Source organism: Sabethes cyaneus, chromosome 2, assembly GCF_943734655.1.
Source record: "Sabethes cyaneus chromosome 2, idSabCyanKW18_F2, whole genome shotgun sequence".
NCBI lineage: Eukaryota > Metazoa > Arthropoda > Insecta > Diptera > Culicidae > Sabethes > Sabethes cyaneus.
Window position 1 is genome coordinate 108273687 of NC_071354.1, and position 13442 is coordinate 108287128.

Below are 13442 nucleotides of genomic sequence, written 5' to 3' on the forward strand. Positions count from 1 at the left end.
AGCTAGCTGGACTTGACCTGCTAAGCGTTCGTCGCGATGTTGCTAAGGCTACCTTTGTTGCCGATCTAATTCGCTCGGATATTGACTGCCCTGATCTGCTTAACCGTCTCAATTTCAATGTGAGGCCTCGAAATTTACGTCGTAATAATCTCCTGTTCATCCCTGGCTCTCGCACAAACTACGGCCACAATGAACCGTTAGTAAGTGTATGTCGCGTGTTTAACCCTAGAGCGGTCGCGCTAGTGTACTGAGTACACGCGTTTTCGAAAAACGCGAAAAAGTAATCGAAATTTTAATCAAATCATACCAGGTTTTGGTTGTATTCGAAGATCTACTCTTCCTCTTTCTAATGATACCAAAATGTAGCAAAAAGTAATAAAAAAGTGGTCGAAAATTGCTTGTAAAAATAGTGTGTCCGCGCGCGTGTACTCAGTACACCAGCGCGACCACTAACGTAACTTTTTTGAAATGAAAAAAGTTACACAAGCGGTCGCGTCGTGTACTGAGTACACGGCGGGCAATAGCTCAAGTTTGTGAAAAGATAGAAGGTTGCGACTTTCGACAAAGTTGCTTATCTAGTTAAGACATATCCGGTGACATACAACAAAGTTCGGAGCTGATTCGCTAGATGGCGCTAATAATGAAGAAATTAAATTCATTTAGGAATGTTTTAGAACCGTAATGACCTAGAAGGTCCTAGAAGGACCTATATACTACAAAGTTATTTGTTAAGTCAAGACGCATTTGGTATCGAACACTGAAGTTTAGAACTAGTCCACTAGATGGAGTATACGTTGAAATTCAATTCATTTGGCGATATTTCCGACCCATGACGAGATAGAAGGCTGATGTTTTCGACAAAGTTGTTTATCAGGTCGAGATACTTCCGATGATGGTAAATATAATTAGGAATTAAGTCAGTAGTAGGTGGAGATGATGAGAAAATCAAATTCTTTTCGGAATATTGCGGAACCATGATGTTGCTTCAACTTTTATCAAAAGACAAGATGAAGAGCACAGACGGATCAAAATTCTTTTGACGCAGCAATTTCGTCGTCTACATCGTCTAGCCAGAAAGATCACCAGGAAAGATTCCTGAAAACCCGTGCTGCTTTTCCATCACATTGTTTAAAAATATTTTAGAGAGTGTTTGAGTCCCTATTCTTCCCAGGGTTGCTAATAGGTTTATTCGAAAACCTGGCACACAAATAAATGTCTATCCAAAATCTGGCGATTAATTTGACCGATGGGGAGGACTTTTTCGGGAAACGTCTTGCCAGTTTTGTTCAACACAGATACAAAATGTTCTCTGAAATTAGGAGTGATGACTTTTTTGCAGAACGGCGAAACAGAAATCTGGCAAAAATCTGGCACATTACCAAATATCTGGAAGCTTTTGAACTTTGTCTGGTATGCAATAAAAAATCTGGTAAAATCTAGATTTATCAGCAAAGCAAAACCATTGGTATAAACGTCCTTCAGAACTTGACCCTTCTTTATCGATAGACTTCGCTGCCGGTTATTAGAGTACAGTAAAATCACGGGGCTAGTGCAAAGATCCTATTAACTCTGTAGCGACACCACCCAGTCGAGACTCGAACATACGACGACTGGCTTGTTTGGCCAGCGTCGTACCCCGGAGCTAACTTGGCGGGTAGGCTTAATGGCAACGTTGATGTTTGCAATTATTAACGTGTGCGTGATGATAAAACCAAAACTATTTGTTTTGCTAACGCAATAATACGACTGAAGGACACTCTCTTGATACTCATTTGTATACAACTTGCTTTTTTCATTGGGCTCGAATACTTTACTCTTTCCTTGTATTACGTGTGTGTTATTTCCTGTATGATATAAGTGACTGTAACAAGAATATTATCGGATTGTTAGGAATCTAATGTACATTTTTCATTTTCATTATCATAGCACGAAATAACACAAACAAATGCTCGTTTTGTATTGTTGTTTGTATGCATGGGTAAGTTGAATAAGAGTCATGTATCTCTAGGTGAGATATGTGCATTATTCAGTTTGTCAACGATGTCGATGATTCACAAACTCTGTTATGGGAAAATCGCCAAGAGAATAATATTTGCAAACATTTTGGTGTTCTTTTCCAGACCAGATAAGCCATTTTACCGTTTATTCGACATAAGCTGAGATATCGCAAAAAGAAATATGATTTTACCAACTGTGACATCTAACGGGACAGTTCCGAATTTAACCGATCATTTTCAAATTCGTCTTGTCTAGACACATAACTTTGTCAAAAACCGCAACCGTCTATCGTATCATGGTCATGAGATATCATCATAAGATTATAATTTGACCACGTGCGCCACCTAGTGAGACAGTTTCAAACTTTGTTATGCATTACCAAATGTGTCTAGTTCGAACAAATAACTTTGTAGAACACAGTAACATTCTATCTCGTCACGACTCTGAGATATTCCAAAAAAATTCAATATGCTTATTATAAGCGCCATCTATCGTATCAGTTTCGAATTTTGTTGTTCGCAGTCAGATTGATCTCATTCAGATAAACAACTTTGCCAAAGGCAGCAACATTCTATCTCTTCTCAGTCCCGAGATATTAGAGATTTCAGTATCGAGATTCTAGAATCATTTATTTTGGTCACCATTTGCGCCATCTAGCGAATCAGTTCTCAAACTTTATTGTTCGTTTCCAGATGCGTTAAATAGATAAACAACTTTGTCGAAAACCGCAACCTTCTATCTCATGCCAGTCCTGAGATATGGGTAGAATTATTCGCCGTGTACTCAGTACACGACGCGACCGCTTACGTAACTTTTTTTAACGCGACCGCTCTAGGGTTAACGTTTGTAATGAAGAATTCGATTTCAATGTCTCTCGTGCTACGTTAAAGAAGAAATTTCGTCTTGTTATATCTGCCTCATAAGTATTTAATCAGTGTGTATAAATTAGGTATTATTTGTGAATTAGCGCATAGGATAGTATATAAGCAATGTTGTACTGTAGGATGTCATGTTATCTGTTGTATAATTAAAAGATGAGAGGTTTTGTGCCCACGGGAGAAGATACAACGATATAGAGTATCACTTCCGAGGGCTTTTCCCTACTCCACAGAAAATAAACAGAAAAATAAACAGCTTGGCGCACACAACATGGTTGCCTGCCAATAGAAAAAAATAAACAGAAAATTCTCAGTTGACCATAACGCGGAATATAGAGTTTCGCAGAATACCATTTTGCGAAAAACCTTACGCGGGATGTACCATTTCACGAAAAATCTTTTCGTAGAAAGTACCATTTCGCAGGGGTGACCCAACTGAAGGAAAGTAATAGGGGTCAGTAGATCTAGGAAAATAAATAAACCTAGATAGAGGTGATCTCTACGGGGGGCTGCTCCCCGCAGTGGCCAGTGCTTTCGACGGCAGGTTGCCGGCAACACTCGCGGCCAGTGGCCGTCTCGCGCTGAATTGTCTAATGTTGCTATCGATAGTTTTTGGTGGTCTTGTTATTGATTAATGTTTTATGAAAGAGTCTAAAATTTCTCGAGTTCGATTAGTTTTTGAGTTACGCAAAAATTTCTGTTTTATTGTATGTATGAGAGTCCTTATTCCCCTACCACAGGGATGACGGGTCTCAAACCATCATTAAAAAAATTCCTGCCACCAAAACCCCCCACATGCCAAATTTGGTTCCATTTGCTTGATTACTTCTCGAGTTATGAGGAAATTTGTATTTCATTTGCATGGGAGCCCCCCCCCCTCCTAAAAAGGTAGGGGATCCTAATTCAACATAGAAAAAATTCATGCCTTCAAAAACACCCACACGCCAAATATGGTTCTATTTGATTAATTAATTCTCGAGTTATGAAGAAATTTGTATTTCATTTGTATAGGACCCCCCCCCCCTCCTAAAATAGGGAGAGGTTCCAATTCACCATAGAAAAAATTCTTGTCTCCAAAAACACCCACATGTCAAATTTGGTTCCATTTCCTTAATTAGTTCTCGAGTTATGACGAAATTTGAATTTCGTTTGTATGGAAGCCACCCCTCTTAAAAGGGGGAGGGGTCATTATTCCCCTCATAAAGAGAGGAGGAGTCCTAATTCACCATAGAAAATATTCTCCCACATGCTAAATTTGGTTCCATTTGCTTGTTAGTTCTAGAGTTATGAGGAAATTTGTATTTCGTTTGTCTGGGAGGCCCCCCCTCCTAAAAAGGTAAGGGGTCCTAATTCATCATAGAAAAATGGTTGCCTCCAAAAACACCCACATGCCAAACATGGTTCCATTTGCTTGATTAGTTCTCGAATTATGAGGAAATTTGTATTTCATTTGTATAGGAGCCCCCCCCTTCTAAAGTGGGGAGGGGTCCTAATTCATCATAGAAAAAATTCTTGCCTCCAAAAACACCCACATGCCAAATTTGGTTCCATTTGCTTGATTAGTTCTCAAGTTATAAAGAAATTTGTATTTCGTTTGTATAGGAGCCCCCCTCTTAAAGTGGGGAGGGGTCTCAATTCACCATAGAAAATATTCTTGCCCTCGAAAACTTTCACGTGCCAAATTTTGTTCCATTTGCTTGATTAGTTCTCGAGTTATGAGGAAATTTGTATTTCATTTGTATAGGAGCCCCCCCTCCTAAAGTGGGGAAGGGTCCCAATTCGTCATAGAAAAAATTTTTGTCTCCAAAAACATCCACATGCCAAAATTGGTTCCATTTGTTTGATTAGTTCTCGAGTTATGAGGAAAATTTGAATTTCGTTTGTATAGGAGCCCCCCCTCTCAAAATGGGGAGGGGTCTCAATTCACCATAGAAAATATTCTTGCCATTGAAAAATTTCACATGCCAAATTTGGTTCCATTTGCTTGATTAGTTGTCGAGTTATAAGGAAATTTGTATCTCATTTGCATAGGAGCCCCCCTCCTAAAGCGGGGAGGGGTCCCAATTCATCGTAAAAAAAAAATTTGTCTCCAAAAACTCCCACGTGCCAAATTTGGTTCCATTTGCTTGATTAGTTCCCGAGTTATGAGGAAATTTGTATTTCGTTTGTATAGGAGCCCCCCCCCCTTTTAAAGTGGGAAGGGATCCTAATTCACCATAGAAAATATCCTCGCCCTCGAAAACACCCACATGCCAAATTTTATTCCATTTGCTTGATTAGTTGTAGAGTTATAAGGAAATTTGTATTTCATTTGTATAGGATACCCCTCCCAAAGCGGGGAGGGGTCCCAATTCATCATAGAAAAAATTCATGCCTTCAAAAACACCCACATGCCAAATTTGGTTCCATTTGCTCCATTAGTTCTCGAGTTATGAGGAAATTTGTGTATCATTGGTACAGGAGCCCCCCCCCCTCTTAAAGTGGGGAGGGGTCCTTATTCACCATAGAAAATATTCTTGCCCTCGAAAACCTTCACATGCCAAATTTGGTTCCATTTGATTTGTTTGATTAGTTCTCGAGTTATGAGGAAATTTGTATTTAATTTGTATGGAAGCCCCCCCTCTTAAAGGGGAGAGGAGTCATAATTCTCCTTCTAAAGAGGGGAGGGGTCCCAATTTACCATAGAATAAATTCTTCCAAAGACACCCACATGCCAAATTTTGTTCTATTTGCTTGATTAGTTCTCGAGTTATGCAGAAATTTGTGTTTCATTTGTATGGGAGCCCCCCCCCCCTCTTAGTGGAGGAGGGGTCTCTAACCATCACTAAAACGCAGATTGGTTCAGTAGTTATTGATTCTATAAGGAACATCCCGACAGACAGACAGACAGACAGACAGAAATCTTATAAAGAAATTTTTATATACAAAATTCTTCCCGTCTATTGGAATCAACTACTGAGCGAGAAATTAGTGGGAAAATATCTATACCTATAAAAAAGGATTTCTGTCTGTCTGTCCTGTGTTCCTTATAGAATCAAAAACTACTGAACCAATCGGCGTGAAAATTTGCATGTAGAGGTTTTTGGGGTCAGGAAAAGTTTTAGTGATGGTTAGAGACCCCTCCCCCCGCTAAGAGGGGGGGCTCCCATACAAATGAAACACAAATTTCTGCATAACTCGAGAACTAATCAAGCAAATAGAACCAAATTTGGCATGTGGGTGTTTTCTGTGACAAGAATTTATTCTAGGGTAATTTGAGACCCCTCCCCTCTTTATAAGGGGAATTATAACTCCTCTCCCCTTTAAGAGGGGGGTTTCCATACAAATTTCCTCATAACTCGAGAACTAATCAAGCAAATGGAACCAAATTTGGCATGTGAAGGTTTTCGAGGGCAAGAAAATTTTCTATGTTGAATTAGGACCCCTCCTCACTTTAAGAGGGGGGGCTCCTGTACAAATGATATACCAATTTCCTCATAACTCGAGAACTAATCAAGCAAATGGAACCAAATTTGGCATGTGTGTGTTTTTGGAGACAAAATTTTTTTCTATGATGAATTGGGACCCGTCCCCACTTTAAAAGGGGGGGGGCTTCTATACAAACGAAATACAAATTTCCTTATAACTCGAGAGCTAATCCAGCAAATGGAACCAAATTTGGCATGTAGGTGTTTTTGGAGGCAAGAATTTTTTCTACGATGAATAAGAACCTCTCCCCACTTTAGGAGGGGGGCTCCTATACAAATGAAATACATATTTCCTCATAACTCGAGAAATAATCAAGCAAATAGAACCAAATTTGGCATGTGGGTGTTTTCGGTGACAAGAATTTGTTCTATGGTAAATTGAGACCCCTCCCTCTTTATAAGGGGAATTGTAACTCCTCTCCCCTTTAAGAGGGGGGGCTTCCATACAAATTTCCTCATAACTCGAGAACTAATCAAGCAAATGGAACCAAATTTGGCATATGAAGGTTTTCGAGGGCAAGAAAATTTTCTACGGTGAATTTGGACTTCTCCCCACTCTAAGAGGAGGGGCTCCTGTACAAATGAAATACAAATTTCCTCCTAACTCGAGAACTAATCAAGCAAATAGAACATTTGGCATGTGGGTGTTTTTTTTGGTGACAAGAATTTATTCTATGGTGAATTGAGACCCCTCCCCTCTTTATAAGAGGAATTATAACTCCTCTCCCCTTTAAGAGGGGGGGGGGGGCTTCCATACAAATTTCCTCATAACTCGAGAACTAATCAAGCAAATGGAACCAAATTTGGCATGTGAAGGTTTTCGAGAGCAAGAAAATTTTCTATGGTGAATTAGGACCCCTCCCCACTTTAAGAGGAGGGGCTCCTGTACAAATGAAATACAAATTTCCTCATAACTCGAGAACTAATCAAGCGAATTGAACCAAATTTGGCATGTATGTGTTTTTGGAGACAATTTTTTTTTCAATGATGAATTGGAACCCCTCCTCACTTTAGGAGGGGGGTCCTATACAAACGAAATACAAATTTCCTCATAACTCGAGAACGAATCCAGCAAATGGAACCAAATTTGGCGTGTAGGTGTTTTTGGAGGCAAGAATTTTTTCTGTGATGAATTAGGACCTCTTCCCACATTAGGAGGGGGGCTCCAATACAAATGAATTACAAATTTCCCCGTAACTCGAGAACTAATCAAGCAAATAGAACCAAATTCGGCATGTGGAGGTTTTTGTAGGCAAAAATATTTTCTACGGTGAATTAGGATCCTTCCACACTTCAAGAGGGGGGGCTTCTACACAAATGAAATACAAATTCCCTCATAATTCGAGAACTAATCAAGCAAATGGAACCATATTTGGCATGTGGGTGTTTTTGGAGGCAACCATTTTTCCCATGATGAATTAGGACTTCTTACCTTTTTAGGAGGGGGGAGGGGCTCCCATTCAAACGAAATACAAATTTGCTCATAACTTTAGAACTAATCAAGCAAATGGAACGAAATTTGGCATGTGAGAGTTTTAGATGGTAGAATTTTTTTTCTGTGGTGTATTACGACCCCTTTCCCTTTTAAGAGGGTGGGCTCCCATACAAATGAAATACAAATTTCCTTATAATTTGAGTACTAATCTAGCAAATGGAACCAAATTTAGCATGTAGGAGATTTTTGAGTCTTGAATTTATTTTATGATAGTTAGAGACCTCTCACCCCTGTGGTAGGGGGATATGGACTCTCATACAAATAAAACAGAAATTTTTGCGAAACTCAAAAACTAATCCAACTCGAGAAATTCGAGACTCTTCCATAAAACATTAATCAATAACAAGACCACAAAAACTATCTATAGTAACACTAGATCATTCAGGACGAGCCGGTCGCGAGTGTTGCCGGTGACCCGCCGTCGGAGGCATCCGAGATCATCCGAGATTCATGATTTATGTACAACACAGGATAATTTGTGGCAATACGAAGTTTGTCGGGTCAGCTAGTATATATATAATAGTGGTATGATACGATCCCGTTGGCAAAGACTAACAGCCTTTGCCAGTCGAAATTCGAACATACGACGACTAGCTTGGTAGACCAGTGTTGTAGTCGAGGCCACCTGGGTGACGTAGCAGCTATTTTGTAATATTCTGATCGTGAAAATTAGAAGGAAGTATAAGATGTGCTCCTAAAGCAGCAACTCTTTGAAAATAATAATTTTACAACAACATGATTCCGCGACCTTTTTCCACCAACTTATGCTAAGTCCAGATGAATTTCTGTCTACATTTAACCTACGGTTCTGGGAAATGAGTTATGTTAAAATAGTACATTCAGACAAAAAGAAGAAAACAAATATCACAAATGCTTTTATTATTGTTACTTGTATATTATTATTGGTTGATTAAAATGGAGCATTTCTTTTAGTGGATCGAATCAAAGTACAGAAGCGGCCTCAAAGAAAATTGTTGAATTTTTGGAAATAAATGAAACGGAGGAAACCAGTACTGGATGGATGTTACTAACAGCAATCAATATAATGGCGAATGGGCCAAAATCACTCGTGCAGGTACGTTTTTGTAGTGCTAAATAGTTCTTGATAATAACCGAATGATTAATGATAGCACGTAATCCTACAAATTTTATCTTTTTGTTATCGACTTATACAGGTCAAATTATTTTGTACTTCAAATGAGGGAGTAAATGTGTTTTTTTGTGAAGAACGAACATTGGCAGAACTGGGAAAAATTATATGCAAACTTTTAAAAAATTAATTGACCGTCCAGGTGGGACTTGAACCTACAACTCTCAATCTCGCGTCGAGTGCGTTATCCAATTACACCACCGGTAGAGTTCTTCTAGGCAAAAGATAAACTTGTCGCTTACAAGTAGGGAAGACAGATTGAGGTTGGTGCAAGGCGAGAAGATAAACTTGTCGCTTACAAGTAGGGAAGACAGATTGAGGTTGGTGCAAGGCGAGAAAATTTAATTATTTTTAAATGAATGTAAATACCGCCTCAAGTCTTGCTCTAAGCATCAATCCTATACCATCGCTTATATATAAGTTGATTTAGAAGAAATTGGTTGCATATTTTCTTTGTGAGCCGAGTAGGATAAAAAAGGGGAAATAAAATTATTGGAAACCTTTTTAGTTATTTTACAGTGCTGCGTGTCTCGCCATATTGGAAATAACAGCACGAATTTATTATTTCTGGCATGATTTTTGAATAGGTCCTAACTGCAAATAAGAGTTTCTCTTCGTGTTTCTCCTCTTACGCTTATCACCACGAAATAAACACTGAAATGCATGTTTTCCGTAAGAACTGGCGTTATAACCCAGCGACCCGTAAATAAAAATTGGAAAATGTTTTTATGTGGCCGTGAACATAAAAGAAGAGATATAAATGATTTGCATTGAATCATTTGCAGTTAGGACCTATTAAAAAGTCAGAGCGGTTGTGTACAAGGTGCGCATAGGTTATTTCGACCTACGTAAGTCTCTTTGAAGTGACAGCAGCATGTATCCATGCATGTACTGTTATAACATGTATGTAGTAGTAGTAGTAGTAGTAGTAGTAGTAGTAGTAGTAGTAGTAGTAGTAGTAGTAGTAGTAGTAGTAGTAGTAGTAGTAGTAGTAGTAGTAGTAGTAGTAGTAGTAGTAGTAGTAGTAGTAGTAGTAGTAGTAGTAGTAGTAGTAGTAGTAGTAGTAGTAGTAGTAGTAGTAGTAGTAGTAGTAGTAGTAGTAGTAGTAGTAGTAGTAGTAGTAGTAGTAGTAGTAGTAGTAGTAGTAGTAGTAGTAGTAGTAGTAGTAGTAGTAGTAGTAGTAGTAGTAGTAGTAGTAGTAGTAGTAGTAGTAGTAGTAGTAGTAGTAGTAGTAGTAGTAGTAGTAGTAGTAGTAGTAGTAGTAGTAGTAGTAGTAGTAGTAGTAGTAGTAGTAGTAGTAGTAGTAGTAGTAGTAGTAGTAGTAGTAGTAGTAGTAGTAGTAGTAGTAGTAGTAGTAGTAGTAGTAGTAGTAGTAGTAGTAGTAGTAGTAGTAGTAGTAGTAGTAGTAGTAGTAGTAGTAGTAGTAGTAGTAGTAGTAGTAGTAGTAGTAGTAGTAGTAGTAGTAGTAGTAGTAGTAGTAGTAGTAGTAGTAGTAGTAGTAGTAGTAGTAGTAGTAGTAGTAGTAGTAGTAGTAGTAGTAGTAGTAGTAGTAGTAGTAGTAGTAGTAGTAGTAGTAGTAGTAGTAGTAGTAGTAGTAGTAGTAGTAGTAGTAGTAGTAGTAGTAGTAGTAGTAGTAGTAGTAGTAGTAGTAGTAGTAGTAGTAGTAGTAGTAGTAGTAGTAGTAGTAGTAGTAGTAGTAGTAGTAGTAGTAGTAGTAGTAGTAGTAGTAGTAGTAGTAGTAGTAGTAGTAGTAGTAGTAGTAGTAGTAGTAGTAGTAGTAGTAGTAGTAGTAGTAGTAGTAGTAGTAGTAGTAGTAGTAGTAGTAGTAGTAGTAGTAGTAGTAGTAGTAGTAGTAGTAGTAGTAGTAGTAGTAGTAGTAGTAGTAGTAGTAGTAGTAGTAGTAGTAGTAGTAGTAGTAGTAGTAGTAGTAGTAGTAGTAGTAGTAGTAGTAGTAGTAGTAGTAGTAGTAGTAGTAGTAGTAGTAGTAGTAGTAGTAGTAGTAGTAGTAGTAGTAGTAGTAGTAGTAGTAGTAGTAGTAGTAGTAGTAGTAGTAGTAGTAGTAGTAGTAGTAGTAGTAGTAGTAGTAGTAGTAGTAGTAGTAGTAGTAGTAGTAGTAGTAGTAGTAGTAGTAGTAGTAGTAGTAGTAGTAGTAGTAGTAGTAGTAGTAGTAGTAGTAGTAGTAGTAGTAGTAGTAGTAGTAGTAGTAGTAGTAGTAGTAGTAGTAGTAGTAGTAGTAGTAGTAGTAGTAGTAGTAGTAGTAGTAGTAGTAGTAGTAGTAGTAGTAGTAGTAGTAGTAGTAGTAGTAGTAGTAGTAGTAGTAGTAGTAGTAGTAGTAGTAGTAGTAGTAGTAGTAGTAGTAGTAGTAGTAGTAGTAGTAGTAGTAGTAGTAGTAGTAGTAGTAGTAGTAGTAGTAGTAGTAGTAGTAGTAGTAGTAGTAGTAGTAGTAGTAGTAGTAGTAGTAGTAGTAGTAGTAGTAGTAGTAGTAGTAGTAGTAGTAGTAGTAGTAGTAGTAGTAGTAGTAGTAGTAGTAGTAGTAGTAGTAGTAGTAGTAGTAGTAGTAGTAGTAGTAGTAGTAGTAGTAGTAGTAGTAGTAGTAGTAGTAGTAGTAGTAGTAGTAGTAGTAGTAGTAGTAGTAGTAGTAGTAGTAGTAGTAGTAGTAGTAGTAGTAGTAGTAGTAGTAGTAGTAGTAGGGGAAAGCCACCAACATTTCAAGGACTTACCAATGTATGTAGGTAGAATTACAGTAGATCCAAATTTGATTATCAAATGAATTTCACACTAATGTTGTTACAGAAGGGCCAAAAGGGATTTGGCGGGCCCACAAGTAGAGGTACTTGTGCGCATTCCGGGGTTATAAGAGTCGCCTTCCAGCATTAGGATCCTTCCATGTAATACTCAATTTCGCTGTACCAACTGTAACCCACGTGATGATTTGTTTGTTTTGAATTGAAAAGTGCTATATTTGCTTCAGACCTTAAGAATTCAGATTGGCAATCCACTCCATCATCCAGCCTTCCACCTTTATGATATTAGGATGAAATGTGGTATATATAGGCAAAAATAGAACAATCTCACCAGTAGTCCTTCGTATGGAATAGAGTAGCCTTTTGAGGTTCAATAAGTGCTTTTAATAATTAATTTATTTTTTGAAGTAGGACTACTTCTTTGATTTCTATATTGGGGTGCACTTTAGAAAAACGAGAAGGGAACATGTAACGAAAAGTGGTTATGGTTTGCACGCTTATAACTCAGTCATCCGTCAACAGATTCTAGAGATATTGGTATCAATCGATTGGAAATTTTTCAAAAAATCCATAACAATACAATAGATTCCATGTTTCCCAAACAGACGTTTAATAATTGAGAAAATATTAGACTATATTCATTATTTCATTATTTTCATGTTTTTGCCTTCCCACGCCAATGCTTCCCTAGCACAGATGACAGAATATATACGAGATGAGCTATGGGTTTTGATTGTATTTAATTTACGCTCTATAGAATCCGCTGGAAAATTGTTGAGCTTCAGTGGGTGCTGCTTGCTCGGAATAAGGCATCGAAGACATTCAAATTCACCAAGCAAGACGTCAACAAACCGAAGAAGTAACCGACTCGCCCGCCAGCGAACGATATGGTTTTTGCTGCTATCAATACCCAGGAAAATCAATGGATCCTCGCTGCAAGCCGTTAGAAGTAAATCGCCGCTAACCACAATTGTGACGTTCCAAGGTTGGATACATTTGTGAAAAAGGTTTTGAAATTAGCTGTCGAAAAGCTGGTCCAAACAAAAAGAACAGGCGCTTCCGATTTGTTCAAGGTTGATAATACGGACGAAAACAATATCTTTGCTAACTGCTGCAAAGGCGGCTCCGATTAAAGCTGTACTGCTGGAGTAAATATGCGGGTGTCCCGAACAAAAATCTACTAAGCCAATGAAAACCGTAGCAAAAGCACCGAAAGCCCCAGTCAAAGGAAATCGTTCCAGCGGAGAAGGTGCCCGAAAAAAACTGTTGCCTAGATGTAAATTTCCTTGATTTGCATTACTAATATCTGGTAGAAAACAATCAGTTCTTTTAAGAACTACTGAATAAAAAGTATACGAAGCAGTTAAATTGATTTTTCTCACATTTTAAAGTGATGTTGGCAGTTTAGTATGAGCGTTCGAAGTATGAGCCCGTCAAAAATTACATGTTTAAACTGTATTAAGACAAACACAACTGTGAGTGCACGTCTGCCATGCTCGTTGCCGTGCCATCCCTGTGTTCAAACAATGTACGGAGTACGGTTTCGTTGTACCGCCTTTCTTTCGTGTCTATGATTCTCTGCCCTACGTTGATCCGCCTTTGTTACAACTTGCTGCCATTTGCTCTGGTATATAATCAGAAGTAAGTCGGCGAACGGCATCATTTTTGCATTGGCATTGGTACGGTGCAGAAGCAGAACAGACAGCAGAG

At 38.3% G+C, this 13442-nt stretch overlaps 1 protein-coding gene across 3 annotated transcripts in view; it reads left to right on the forward strand.

Annotated features, from left to right (window-relative positions):
* The window catches only part of LOC128738096 (WD repeat and FYVE domain-containing protein 3), a 177208-nt gene that overhangs the window by 24115 nt on the left and 139651 nt on the right, over positions 1-13442 (forward strand). For all 3 annotated transcript variants that reach the window (XM_053832940.1, XM_053832942.1, XM_053832943.1), the window contains exon 2: positions 8772-8913. In XM_053832940.1, coding sequence (XP_053688915.1) covers positions 8772-8913 — 142 coding nt within the window. The remainder of the gene's footprint in view (positions 1-8771; positions 8914-13442) is intronic.